At 56.3% G+C, this 13,014-nt stretch overlaps 3 protein-coding genes across 4 annotated transcripts; 2 read left to right on the plus strand and 1 right to left on the minus strand.

The window, feature by feature from the left end:
• The first annotated feature begins 4,558 nt into the window (after positions 1–4,558).
• On the plus strand, positions 4,559–6,526 carry nmt1 (Glycylpeptide N-tetradecanoyltransferase). Of its 2 annotated transcripts, XM_047990361.1 has the most exons (4): positions 4,559–5,056; positions 5,137–5,239; positions 5,297–5,365; positions 5,432–6,526. In XM_047990361.1, the coding sequence occupies exons 1-4, from the start codon at positions 5,022–5,024 to the stop codon at positions 6,251–6,253; spliced, it is 1,029 nt and encodes a 342-aa protein (XP_047846368.1). In that variant the 5' UTR covers positions 4,559–5,021; the 3' UTR covers positions 6,254–6,526. The 2 variants fall into 2 exon arrangements, with proteins under 2 accessions (XP_047846368.1, XP_047846369.1); XM_047990362.1 differs by having other exon boundaries at positions 4,560–5,239.
• Positions 6,527–6,759: 233 nt separating this feature from the next.
• JDV02_008733 (uncharacterized protein) lies at positions 6,760–8,904 on the minus strand (the record flags this gene model as incomplete). The annotated part of the gene is made up of 9 exons (XM_047990363.1): positions 6,760–6,999; positions 7,069–7,091; positions 7,160–7,512; positions 7,570–7,616; positions 7,669–8,179; positions 8,251–8,410; positions 8,475–8,608; positions 8,663–8,744; positions 8,814–8,904. The coding sequence occupies 9 exons, from the start codon at positions 8,902–8,904 to the stop codon at positions 6,760–6,762; spliced, it is 1,641 nt and encodes a 546-aa protein (XP_047846370.1).
• A 2,444-nt stretch (positions 8,905–11,348) lies between these two features.
• JDV02_008734 (uncharacterized protein) lies at positions 11,349–12,486 on the plus strand (the record flags this gene model as incomplete). Its single annotated transcript, XM_047990364.1, has 3 exons — positions 11,349–11,559; positions 11,621–12,055; positions 12,122–12,486. The coding sequence occupies 3 exons, from the start codon at positions 11,349–11,351 to the stop codon at positions 12,484–12,486; spliced, it is 1,011 nt and encodes a 336-aa protein (XP_047846371.1).
• Positions 12,487–13,014: the final 528 nt, after the last annotated feature.

The following is a 13,014-nucleotide window of genomic DNA, read 5'->3' on the forward strand; positions in this document are numbered from 1 at the left end:
CAGTGGAGCGCAGGGCCCTCTGCAGAGCTCGCCCAACAGAGTGCCGGTGTGCACCACCCACCTAGAAGTACTAGCCTTACCAACTGAGTCGGTGCGCCCTGAGGGAGCTCAGTGCCGCCGGTGCTAGCGGCAGAGGTGCCGTCCGCAGATTGGGTTCCATCCCTCCAGCACACCACCGGCGCGATGGCGCGCACGGCAGACGCAGTGCCAGGAGGTACCTATCGCGTAAGTCACACAACGGGCTGCCACTAGACCTTACCTTATCTTAGACACCGCCGAACCAGCACAACAGGCCGTGGATGCCCGTGGTGCCCGCTGGCCTCACGTCCGCCCACGCCCGGCTCCCGGGGCTCCCATTGGCCAGAGCGCGCCCGCCAGTGGATGGCACAACGTGCTGCGGCGGTTGGTGCGCAGGCGCTGTGCTCGCAGAGTAGCAGTAGTACAATAGCAGCAGCACCTGTAGACGCGGGCCTCGGAACCATGGATGTCGTTCATCGACAATCCCACCTGCGCCTGAGCGCATCCATCAGAACAGCCCGGTCGGTGCGTTTGGACGGATCGAGCTACCCTTGCGTGCCATGCTCATTTCGAGAGAGGCGTTGGTTACTACTAGGTATGGTTCGTCTGTGCGAACAACAATATTACTCGTCGTGCACTGCTTGGTCCACAGTTGACAGGTCTTTGAGCGGCACGCACGCACGTGAAAACTGTCCGCCCACCTCGCGTTAGAACGAAGAAGGTAGCGCAGCGAGATTCCGAACTTCATGACGAGAGACGCAGGTAGCCCAAGCGCGGACACTCACGCGGTACATGCTACGCAGGTATCTAGAATCCTGCCCGCCTGCTCGTTCGACGCTTCATTCGCACATACATGCATGCTACTGCTAAGATGCTTGGTCGCGGTGGCAGGCTCCTCTGTGGCCCGCAGCAGACCCGTCCCCCCCCCCGCCTGTTGGTCCGGTGCAGGCATTGTTGAATACGCTACAGTGGGACACATGGCAGCGCCTCCCTTTATTCTCGCGGCTGAAGCTGACGACGACTGCTCATCCCGCCGGCTGTTGTCAACGCTGCACCCTACATTCCCCCCAAACACGCAATAGAGAAAAAATAAGCCACGATGGGGCCGCGCTGACGACGACCACGCGGACTTGCGCTGTGTCGGCGGCCGCCACTCGGGTGGTCGGCACCGGAGCCAAGAAAAACGAGGCGAGCGTCCGCTGGCGTTGGACCCTGAGCCTAGCTAGGTATAATGGAGGTATACTACGTGCGAAAAGTCAATACATGCCCTCATACATTGTATATACATACTGGAAGCTACACATGGTACTGTTACTTGAAGTCATATATGTCTGAACACATATGCTAGTATACTGTACATACAGTGGTTCTGTAGCCGCTTCGAGGTACTCCGCATGCCGTGTATCAGCCAGCACCGATGCCAAGACGCCGGCATCGCGGTCCCGGGGTTCAGATGAAGGAGGGAGGGCGCTGAGCCTGGCTTCGCTGGCGGTGGCCCTGCACGTTGGTGGCTCGGGCGGTTTCGAGACAAGGTCTCGCGTGCTCATCTTGCACGTGAAGCCCGTCGTCCAAAGTTGGTTGAATTGTTGCTGTCTACTACACACGAGGGATAATACCTAAGCATTTTTATTCGTACTACGTAGAGTTGTTGGGGTCCCGGCGCAAAGGGCTTGCTTGCGATGATCCGTTCAACTGCTTGCTGCACAAACGGCACAGTACAGCACTTTATACAATTATCCTGCAGGCAAGGCAAGATATCGCTGCGTTAGTAGGTAGTACGATTGCGGTCACGACAGGAGATGGTAGGAACCGTGTTACCTCCCCGTCACGCCATCAGCCTCTCGCCGTTGAAGCAGCCTTGTAGTTTCCCTCTGGGGAGCCGTCCATCCGACGCCCATCATACAGTACTAACACACCCTCATGCGTAACGCCCGCAACGCCCGGCCGTGCGCAGCATGCAGCGGCAGCCACCATCGCACCAACCTGGCCGGCTACACATCCGCTGCCCTTGTCGTCTCGGGCCCGAGCCTCAGCATCGTCTGTCCTCCAGATGCCGAACCGGCGCCTTGCCCCCCCTCTCTCTCCCTGCGGGGTGACGAATGCGCGCAGTGCGCCGCCTCGCCTCCTCATCGGGGACGTCGGCGGCGGCGGCTGTCCAGAGACAGGGCGTTGTTGTTCGTGCTCCGGAAAAAGAAAATGGCCCATCAAGCAATCATAATCAATCGACCAACCCTGCTGTTGTTCTAACCCCCCCCCGGGGGGCCCACTACAGGGCACCCACACCCACCACGTCACGTCAAACCGTCCCGCCGTTGTTGCTCTGCTCTTGTCGGACGAGACGAGCCACTCGGAAACGAAAAGAAACCCCCTGACTGATTTGGCAACATGTCGTGCGACCAAAACAAGGAGCCATTTTGCCGGGGAGCAGCTGGTGCATCGCCAAGACCTTCGTTGCGGCTACTAACTACTATCGCCTGTCTCTGATGGGCTGCTAATAAGCCTGCTAAGTTCTAACGACCCAAGAGGCGTTCTGGTGTGGGCGGGTGTTGCGCGTCCCCTTCTCAAGGCCCTGTCTTCCCCGTCCGCCCACATTCCCGATGGACAGTCGTCGTCATCACCAGGCGCCGTCAAGAGATCGGGCCTCGCCGTTTCTCGCACCGACTGACAAAAGCCCTCCTCCGCTCCGGTTCATCATGTTCCCTTTCATCATCCCCATGCGGGCTCAACCGGCCGACGTGCATGGCGTCTTTTTTTTTTCGATCCATGTGGGCGACCCGCGGAGCCGGGGCGAGGCGGAGGGGGGGGGTCCATGTCTTGGCCTTTCACTCCCGCCCCTGATGTTCGTCTCAGGCCAGCGCGCGGCGTCTCAGTCGCCCTCAAACTCCTGAGCCGCCTAACCGCATTGGCGACACCCAGACTGATTTGCAACACCATTGGCCGTGTGCGGTTAGAAAGAATTGCCATCAATGCCTTGCCTCGTCCTGACCCCGCGCAACGCCCGGCGGGCAACGCATATTGAATCATTTGACAAGACGGTGGCATATCGAAACGTTGCCGTCCCAGCTTCGAAGCATCTCCAAACGCGGCCCTGGGTTTCCCAAAACCGCCCCCATCCGCCCCATGCCCATCTCGTGCATGCCCTGTGTAAGTCGCTGCATCACTCGTCGAGGGGCAGCGCGCGTCGATAGGGATCCCGCCAACACCAGCAAAGAGCGGCAGCACAGGCTCCCGAGAATCCAGAACGCCACGTGCTCCACCGCTGGTCATGGTGTTGCTCGTCCACCTCGAGGTCGCGTTGGCTTCGCCGGCTTAGCGAACGCGAATCGCCTGCAGCGTCCGAGTAAGCCGGGACGTGACTCTGTCATTCTTCGCCCCTGGCCCGTCAATTGACCCATTGATTGTTTCCAAGAGCGCAAGGCTCATGCGATGTGCCTGCATGAGCGAAACGAGGATACCCAAGCCACCCACGACACGCATCGGAAGGTCCGTAGAGCATCTGCCCGTGGTTTTGTGTGGGTGTGTTTCTTTGAAAATTACTCGCGAATGCATTCTATCGCTACTACGATAGAATTAATCGGACTTCTACCTCACCGGTTATCCTACAACCAACAGCATCTATCCTTCCCACTTACATGTAAGCATGCGCCTATGTCTGCCAATACACCTTGGAATGATCAACAGCTATGAGACTAATCGACTGGCCAGTCCAATGAACACTTGCTCATTTAGACGACTACATGTAGGTCAAGAGCACTAACATTGAAGTCTTGCATGCATCGAATCATGGGCGGATGCCTTCATGCTCTTTTGATATTCCACCAACCGCGTCCTGCAAATTGAACCTAGAAATTGCGTTCGTTTTCCGGGGAAAAGTGATTGGCGTCTTTTTCGGGATATTCACACGGCGCCAGAAGTGGGAAGCCTCAAACCAGCCCGGCGATCCCATAACGACTCCCTGTACTGACATGGAGGCAGCAACCATCACTGGAGGCTTCGCGCATCACCTCGAACATCACTCGTCGAACAATTACCTTGCGAATACCACCGGTACAGCCCGAGAGGTTGATGCCTCCGTTGGCCCAAATCTTGACAGGCTATTAGGGAGATGACGATGCACGAATGAGCTCATAAAGTATGCGCCCGCTGACGGAGGCTGCGTGGTCATGTTCTAGCGATTCGATTTCGGATGACAGACGAGAAAATATTCGTTCGATCGTAGGTCTCGCAAGCCGTCAATTTGTCCGGCTGACTGCACTGCGAGACCTTCGCGTCGGATCAGGTATGTTGTCGTTGACTCCAACATGCTGGGCACTCCTCCTCATCAAGCCCCGCCTCTGCGCCGTCGTGTGCTGGGCCGATTGGCCCCCGAACAGCCGTAGTTCCTCGAGCTTGACCATTCATGCAGACAATCAGTCCTATCAGAATGACCGCAGCGATCAGTGGAGAAGCCGGCTTCGGTAATTGACGGCAAGCTCTCTCCCACCGTTCCCACCTTAATAAACCGACGTAGCTATAAAACTCCACCATCCCACAAACGTGAGGGGTAATTCACTCAACCCTCAACAAAACACGCATCGTAGCAACCGATCCATTGCTCCGATACCGAAAGAGAATTCCTAGTATAGCAGCCAACGACACTATTCTACCATCCGAGGCCGTACGATTTGGTACGCGATTTAGCGTCTGGGGAGCCATGTCACCTCTTCGTCATGGGACTATCTACAGATCGAGGTAAAGTAAAGCAAGACAGCATCCGGGTGTCCGGCAGCTCCGTGCGTTTGTGTCTGCGTCGCCCACCGGGCCCCCCTTTGACAGAAAGAGTCGAGGGGGGTACAGGTGGCGCGCGGGCACGGCGCTTCGGAGCTGTTGGTCTGAGATATACCGGTGAACTTGATCTGGATAATACCAGCGAAAGGATTTGCTTCTTGGAAACCCCCTATAACCCTTCAACCTTGAGAAGGGCCAACTGACTCCTGCAGCTCTTCTGCTCGTGATCCGTAAACATGTCTACCGATAAGATCACGTTCCTCACCAACTGGTAGGCATTGACCATGATTTCAAGTTGGATGTCCGCGTGGATCCGTTCCAGGACTGGAGCGGCTGACGCGAGCATATCAGGCACGCTACGCCATACCATGCGCCGCTTTACCTGGCCCAGGCCAAGGGCTTTTTCAAGGAGGAGGGCATCAAGGTTGCTCTTCTCGAGCCCAACGACCCGAGCGTAAGAGCCGCCGCCTGGTTTGTTTCCAGTCAAAGTTCGCTGCTTACCGTTCGTCAGGATGTCACGGAGATCATCGGCACCGGCAAAGTCGACCTTGGTTTCAAGGCCATGATTCATACTCTGGCTGTACGTCATTGAAGTCGCCCCAAGCTGCTCCCCCACACATTGCACTTGGATCTGACCTGCGAGCAGGCCAAAGCCCGAAACTTTCCCGTGGTGTCCATTGGCAGCCTCCTCGACGAGCCCTTCACCGGCGTCGTCTACCTCAAGGACTCGGGCATCACCACCGACTTCCGCTCCCTCAAGGGCAAGCGCATCGGCTACGTCGGCGAGTTTGGCAAGATCCAGATCGACGAGCTCACCTCGCACTACGGCCTCACCCCGGCCGACTACACCGCCGTGCGCTGCGGCATGAACGTCTCCAAGGCCATCATCAAGGGCGAGATCGACGCCGGCATCGGCCTAGAGAACGTCCAGATGGTCGAGCTCGAGGAGTGGCTGGACAGCCAGGGCCGCCCCAAGTCGGACGTGCAGATGCTGCGCATCGACGAGCTCGCCGAGCTCGGGTGCTGCTGCTTCTGCTCCATCCTGTACATTGGCAACGAGGGCTTCGTCGCGCAGAACCCGGACAAGGTCCGCGCCTTCATGCGCGCCGTCAAGAGGGCGACCGACTTCGTGCTCGCCGACCCGCACGCCGCGTGGGCTGAGTACGTCGACTTCAAGCCCGTCATGGGCACGCAGCTCAACTGGAAGATCTTTGAGCGCAGCTACGCCTACTTCTCGCAGGACCTCAAGAACGTCAAGCGCGACTGGGACAAGGTCACCAAGTACGGCCAGCGCCTGCAGGTCCTGAGCCCGGACTTTGTGCCCAACTACACCAACGAGTTTCTCGGCTGGACGCTGGACGCCGACTCGGCGGACCCCACGGGCGACCAGAAGCGCATGGTCGAGCTGCAGAAGGATGTCGCCTGCTGCGGTGGCTTCCGCCGCTTGCCTCCCGCCGTCAAGGCCTAGACTGGAGTAAGCCGTGGAGCAAAATACGAACCTCCCTCCATGTTGGCGTCGAATAACAATGGCGCGGTCGCGAGGTCGGAGAAGGGCCGGAGACTCCCAACTACATTTCTCTCGTTAAGAAGTTTCGCCTTAGCTCAATAACGCAAGAGCAAACTCAAATTGAAACAATTCGCTCTTGAGTCAGTCCGTCTCTACTTGCTATGCTGTGTACATGTGGATTCGATATCCGAGGAGAAATGGTCATTGAGCGTGAAGCCGATCGCCACGCAAGTTACGTACTTCAATGTTTCGAACACGTAGGACATGCACATGCACCAGACATTGATCGCGACATGGAGTACTCAGTCTGCACGAATGTCGTGTCGCCACCCACATGTGCTACCCCGATCATCTACTCAGGCAAGTTTCATGTAATAATACGTATATATACTTTCGTCTATTTCTCTGTAGATATGATCCCCGTATATCCTGACACCAGTTGACTTTATATGGGACAACTGGAGTACTCACGCAACTGTGTTTTGCGCTGTTCGTTCTCGCACAGTCTGAGCAAAGAGCCTCCTCTTCCTTTCCAACTCTTCAACGCTGCTGTGATCTTTAAATACCTCGTCCATCTCCTCTAACGTCTTGCCATTCGTCTCGGGCACAAAGTAGAATGTCCACGCAAACGACAAGAAACAAAAGACGGCGAAGAAGACGTAGGCACCGAATCCAGTGTTCTGCACCAGAGGCGGCGTGATCAGGCCCTAGCATCGTGTCAGCAGCGTCCCAGCACATGCACTCATAAGTACCGCGACGTTCATGTTGGAACTCACCACAATAAAGTTATTGATCCAATCTGAAGAAATACCAGCGTTAGCATGCATGTGACGTCGCGATTGAAGCCTTCACTGGGAAAAGACGTACTAGAGCAGGTAGAGATGGAGACGCCCTTGGCTCGCAGTGAGGAAGGGAAGATTTCAGATGGCATGGCCCAAGGCACCGGGCCCCAGCTTGCGCCAAAAGCAAGCATGTAGAAGAGCAGGAACGCAACGCTCGTCCATCCTTTGCTTGTATTAGCGGGCCAATTGTGAGAGTAGAGGCCAACCAAAATAGCGATGATGAAATGAGAGATGAACATGCCGACGCTCCCATACATGAGGATCTTGCGCCGGCCAAAGCGGTCGAGGGTCCATAGACTGGTCAGGACACCAATGAGCTGCGTCACATTTAGAACCCCCGACATGATGAGCTGCATGTTATGATCCAAGCCCATTGTGCTGTATGATAGCGTCAGTCAAGTCACGTATCTAGTGTTAATCCCCCATGAGACATACCCAAAGAGAGTAGGACTGTAGTAAATCAGAGCGTTGATGCCAACAAACTGAAATCTGGTATCAGCCCACGTCTGCAATGTCCGTTCGCGATTCTCATACCTGCTGGAAGAACATGAGGCCCGCGCCAATATGGGTCCGCCGCCAGCAGCCCTTCTTGAAGCAGTCGGCCCAGGCCACCACTTCGAGCTTCAGCTTCTCCATGGTGCCGCCGTTGACGAGCGTCGGATGGCGCTCGGCCAAAATCCCCCGCTGAAATTTGGACTCTGTGATAATCTCCAGCCACTCCCGTTGGACCTTCGAGTCTGAAGGCGGCAGGCACCTGAGTCGCGCCAAGTTGTGTAGTGCATCCTGTTCGCGTCCTTTGGATGCGAGCCAACGGGGCGAAAACGGGAGGAAGATGGCACCGAACCCGAGGAACAAACCCGGGACCATCTGCAGGAGGAAAGGCAGTTGCCAGGACCAGTCAGACTTTATGTACTGCGTCCCGTACGTGATCCAGAAGGAGACGACAATGCCGAAGACGATGCTTAGCTCCTCCAAAACGAGCAGCGTGCCCCGGATTTCTGGAGGCGAGATCTCGGATATGTAGAGAGGCACTACCATGCTCAGCCTAGGGCCATCAACTATGGTAAGCACAAGAATAACCCGGGTAAGGTCAGAATAGGAGGCTAGAGGACGCACATGCCGATGCCAATGCCACCAATGAGCCGAGCAATAACAAGCATTGCATAGTCAACCGCTGCGGTTTGCAGCGCTGATCCGATTGTGAATACGACGACGGCAATCATTATCGAATACTTTCGTGAGTATGCGTCGGCAACCCAGCCCTGGTTCAGGGCACCTGTTTCTCGTTAGCGACTGAGGTACGGCGCGCCAGCTGCACGAACTGGGCTAAGATAGCGTACCGATGAAAGCGCCAAGCGTAATCATCGCGGTCATCAGACCCTTGTAAAAGCCGGCGCCGGATGCTGTGTCGGATACCTGCTCGAAACGGCCGAGAAACTCGGGCATCACAAGGATGACGGAGATGACGCCCTGGCTGCGACAGGGTCAGTCCGCGACAGCGAAACTCAAAAGAGAGATCAGGACGCACTCATAGCCGAAAAGCAGACCGCCAATGGCGCTGAAGGAAGCACATAGGGCAACATAGCGAGATGCAGCAATGCCGCGGAAACCTGATTCAATGGCATGAGAGATTAGTCGTCGTCGTCGTCGGTGAGCATGGCTTGCTTGGAAGGCATTACCCGGTGGCCCATAAGGTTCGGTGTCGAGGTCCGCGGGGCTATCAATTTCTTGGTGCTCCGCGTCTGCCAGTTCGGACATATCCTTCTCCATGCTGGGCAGCACAGGTCGAAGGTCGAGATTGCCTCGGAGAAATAATGGCCAGCGACAATGCGAATTGTACCTTGTGGAGATGGGTAAAGAACTGAGGTAGTATGGTAGTAGCAGTATGGTGGGAGTCACCTAAACTCTGTGGGAGCACAGTGGGACGAACCAGGTGGGACACTTTCATCCTTTTATGGTGTTGCAACGGACAGACACATTCGTCAAGATCTCTCGCAAGATGGGCAGCGAACGAGCCAATCCCGGGCGAGGTAAAGCTTACTGCAAGCGAGATCTTCAAGCAACGGTCCCCAGATCCCCCATGGGGGAACCGGGAGAGAACAGACCCCCCCCCCCAATCTCCAAGGGCGGCTGTTGACTGGAGACCCGCCGGCCGGCACGACACGAGCATGACGAAAAAGTCCCGAGCACATTATTACGGGAGGATGGTCCGGGGGAGCATGTGCGGGGAGGGGCGGGGCTTTGGGGAAACACTTGACGCAGCCCAGTCAGTCAGTGTGAGGGGTTGGTTGTTTGGCGAAAGGGGCTTGCTTGCTCGGCACCTGCAGGGAACCACCGGACGGCAATGGCTGGCGCGGCAAGGTTCTTCAACGAACCTAATTTTACTGCCTGGCGTTGACGTTGCGAACTTGTTCACACGAGCCTTTCCTGCAATAGCAGAGCTGATGTTGATGGCATTTAAGAGTGTCCAACAGCCGTTGCATTTGGGGCCCCCTCTATACTCGACGTCGTATACATGGCTCCCGTCCAGCGACCGTGGCTTCCAGTCCTTGGCCAGTACTGCCAAGCGTCCATCATGGCTGTCTTGGGTGGTGTCGGCAAGCTGCTTGGCTCGGCAATTGAGGATCCCGCCTTCCAGAAGCCCAACATCAACGGATGCATGCCTCGTTCAATAAGCGACATCACCGCAAAAGCACAGCCGCATCAACCCCCCCATCACTTGGCTGTGTCAACGGCGAGCCTTTCCACGACGAGGGATCATGACACGCGAGGCATGTCTCCAAGTCGCCAGCACTGCACCACTGCTTGCGACTGCGGCGCACATTTCCCCTCCCCGTTAGCCTGAGCGACCCCACGCCCCAGGCACATCAGACGCAGCCTGTGGGGGAGGGAGGACACTTCAAGATTGATGATTACTCGATGGAGTTAGTGCCGCCGATGGTCTCCCCGAACTGTGCCGCTTCGCCAGACGCGGGAAGTTGACCCGAGTCAGAGCCATGCGTCGAAGGACATGTCCATGGCATCAGAACATGATGCGCCTGGTGAGACTGCGCCTACGTCAAGCAGGGCAAGTCTGGCCATTCTTCCTCCCGGTATGGCAGGAAAAGCGTCTTAACCCCTCCCTTGTCCCAGAATCCACAAGTCTGGATATTTGTTGAAAATCCACTTGGCTCGATATTGAACTCGCCGTCGGCGTCGGGTAAACTTGCAGCAGAGAACCATTCGCGAAAAAAGATGGCCGAGGGCATTGACCTTGGCACGGGTGCACCTTGTTCGGTGAGCAGGCCCCCTCTCCCCACACTTGTGTTGCGCGAGTGACCAGATGCCAGGCTGCACGGGGTCGGTCAATGACAGACGGCAGTTGCCCCCATGTTTACATGGTATCTGCATGTCAGTTCACCTCGCTGACATAGAACATACACCCAGGGCTGTCGGAGGAAACACGTCAAGTGTCAGTGGAGACTGGACAGGTCCGATACAGATGCATCCGCGGCGGCGTGTGTGCGATGCATCAGCTCAGGTGAGACCTGTGTGCGAGGGCTAAACGTGCGCTTCAAACATCATGTGGATCAGGACATGTAAGCCAAGCTCCCTGCTCCCGGAACTCGCAGCATGTCAACATACCGGCTTGATGTTGACCACTTCTTCTAAAAGGCAAAGGGGACGCGACAGCAGAGAGTGGGTCAATTATCCCCGCCAAGGTAAGGAGAGCTATGGCCCCATTTTGCCGCCTTTGAAAGGCTGAATCTTATATCTGCAGTCTGTTTTGTAGATGAGACGAAGCATGTCCAGACTCTCTACGACTACGGAGCAAGAAATGCCGCCCAGCAAGAGGCCAAAGAGCCGGGGTATCCATTTCATGTATCGAGGCTCCCCATACGTTCCAGAGAGTCAACACCGCCGTTGTCGTCATATGCGGGACTGCGCTCTGATACCGACATCCTCCACTGCTACCGAGAGTTGGAGCACCGCAAGCTATCCCCTGTTCCGCCAGGATGCAAGCTCGGCTGGTCCAGTTCGCCTCACGATTCGGCGTTGCCGCTAGACACATGGCGAGAGGCGAAGCTTATGAAGTATTACGTCGAGTACATGTCGAGTTGGGTGGGCGCTCACTGGCCACATGCAATTTGTGATACGTACGACGCTGACCCACGCTGCAGTTCGACCTGTGTGATTCGAGGAGACATTTCGCGGTCGAGGTGCCGCGGAGAGCAATGTCGTGCCCTACGCTCCTCAATGCCATATTCGCCTTGACAAGCCGGCACCTGAGCTTGAAGGGGAAGCATTTCGACACGTGGATTTCGAACCATTATCACGAGCAGTGCCTGAAACAGCTTTCGAGCATCTCTAGCGATTCGCAGGCTCTGCAAAACGACGACTTGCTGGCGGCTACTATTTTGTTACGGACTCTGGAAGAACTTGAAGGTGAGTTTCTCGCTAACCGACTTTACACATTGGGGGCCATGTCTGACAGGCCTTCGTAAAGTGCCATTCCTTGGTACCGACAACGAGGGGCATCTCCTCGGAATACAAGTATTCATGACGGCGCATGGACACGCTGGCACCGCGAGCAGCCTGCGAAAGGCCTCATATTGGATTGGCCTTCGCCAAGAAGTTACCATGGCCGTTGCGAGTCAACGGCCGATCAAGACCTCGCTGAATCACGACTTCGTTGACCCCTCGTTTACGACGGCGGACGACGATACATGGGCGAACAGAGTCATTGTTCACTGTGCCAAGGTCGTGCAGTTCTGCTTCGGCAAAGGCCATTCTTCCCTGGAAGAGTACCGCGCGCTGGTGGAATATGAGGAAGGGTGGCTACGCTCGAGGCCGTCGAGTTTCCTTCCCATTGCGTACTGCGACCCGAGTCCGTCACGCGGGGAAGTGTTTCCGCACATACTCTATCTCAACCATGCCATTGGTATGTGTCTTCGATTCTCCGGTGAGCTCTTGACTCTATGAAGCTGACAGACACAATGAAAATTAGTGATTGGCGTGGTTCACTGCATCCTTGCCCAAGCGCTTCTCATGTGTTACGACCCCACGCTGCCTAGGGTAGGGCCGTCGCGGTTGGCGGCGCAAGAGGCTCGTGAAGACGGCATCAGGCGACAGCTGCTGTTGCTTTGCGGAACGGCCCTGTCAAACGAGACGACTATTCCGGCCATGATCACTTCGTCACTGGGCATTGCGACGTGCGGCGACCGGCTCCACGACGAGAGTGAACGGATGGCGGTGTTGGATGTGCTCATCCGGACCGAGACCTGCCACGGCTGGCCGACAGGGATTATACAGCGCGGACTGAAGGAGGCATGGGGTCGGTCAGATCCATTAGACGTTTACCCGGCCGATTGATACGAGAACCCACAAGGCTCTTTTCATGTTGGGCTGGTCATCGTGACTGCAGTCCTGCGAACTTGCGGTCAGCAAGAGACCCTGAAATAGATGGGATGTCCAATTCACTCAAGCTGCGAAATGACATGTGTCGAAGAAGTAGCGTAGAAAAGATTTGGGGCTTGGCCTTTTTCTCCCATCTTTTGGCCCGTTTGACCCGACAAAATGGAGTTTATACGTTCAATACCTGTCGTCGCAAGACTCAGGGTCGGGGAAACTTGCCTGGTTGGGCGGCTTTCTCAAAATGGCAATCCCGTTTCAGTATTCAGTCCTCAGGGTCCATCCACGTGCGACTTTCGCTCAAGTGATGCGATCAGTCCAATCTGGGCAGTCCAGGCTCCAACGGAAAATGTTGCCAATCTTGGGGATGGGGGAGTTTGCCCCCGACGCGAGAGAGCGGGGGGTGTTTGGTTACTGATGAGTGGCCCAACGATCGCCCTTCAGTGGCATGGTGGTCCCATCAAGCCCCGGTAACCGCCCCGGTTTTAC

This window comes from Purpureocillium takamizusanense, chromosome 8 (assembly GCF_022605165.1).
Source record: "Purpureocillium takamizusanense chromosome 8, complete sequence".
Taxonomy (NCBI): domain Eukaryota; kingdom Fungi; phylum Ascomycota; class Sordariomycetes; order Hypocreales; family Ophiocordycipitaceae; genus Purpureocillium; species Purpureocillium takamizusanense.

Coding starts and splice junctions, on each gene's coding strand:
- nmt1 (XM_047990361.1), top strand. CDS start 5,022: ATGTCTACCGATAAGATCACGTTCCTCACCAACTG. Junction 5,057..5,136: donor ATCACGTTCCTCACCAACTG/GTAGGCATTGAC, acceptor CGAGCATATCAG/GCACGCTACGCCATACCATG. Junction 5,366..5,431: donor CCATGATTCATACTCTGGCT/GTACGTCATTGA, acceptor ACCTGCGAGCAG/GCCAAAGCCCGAAACTTTCC.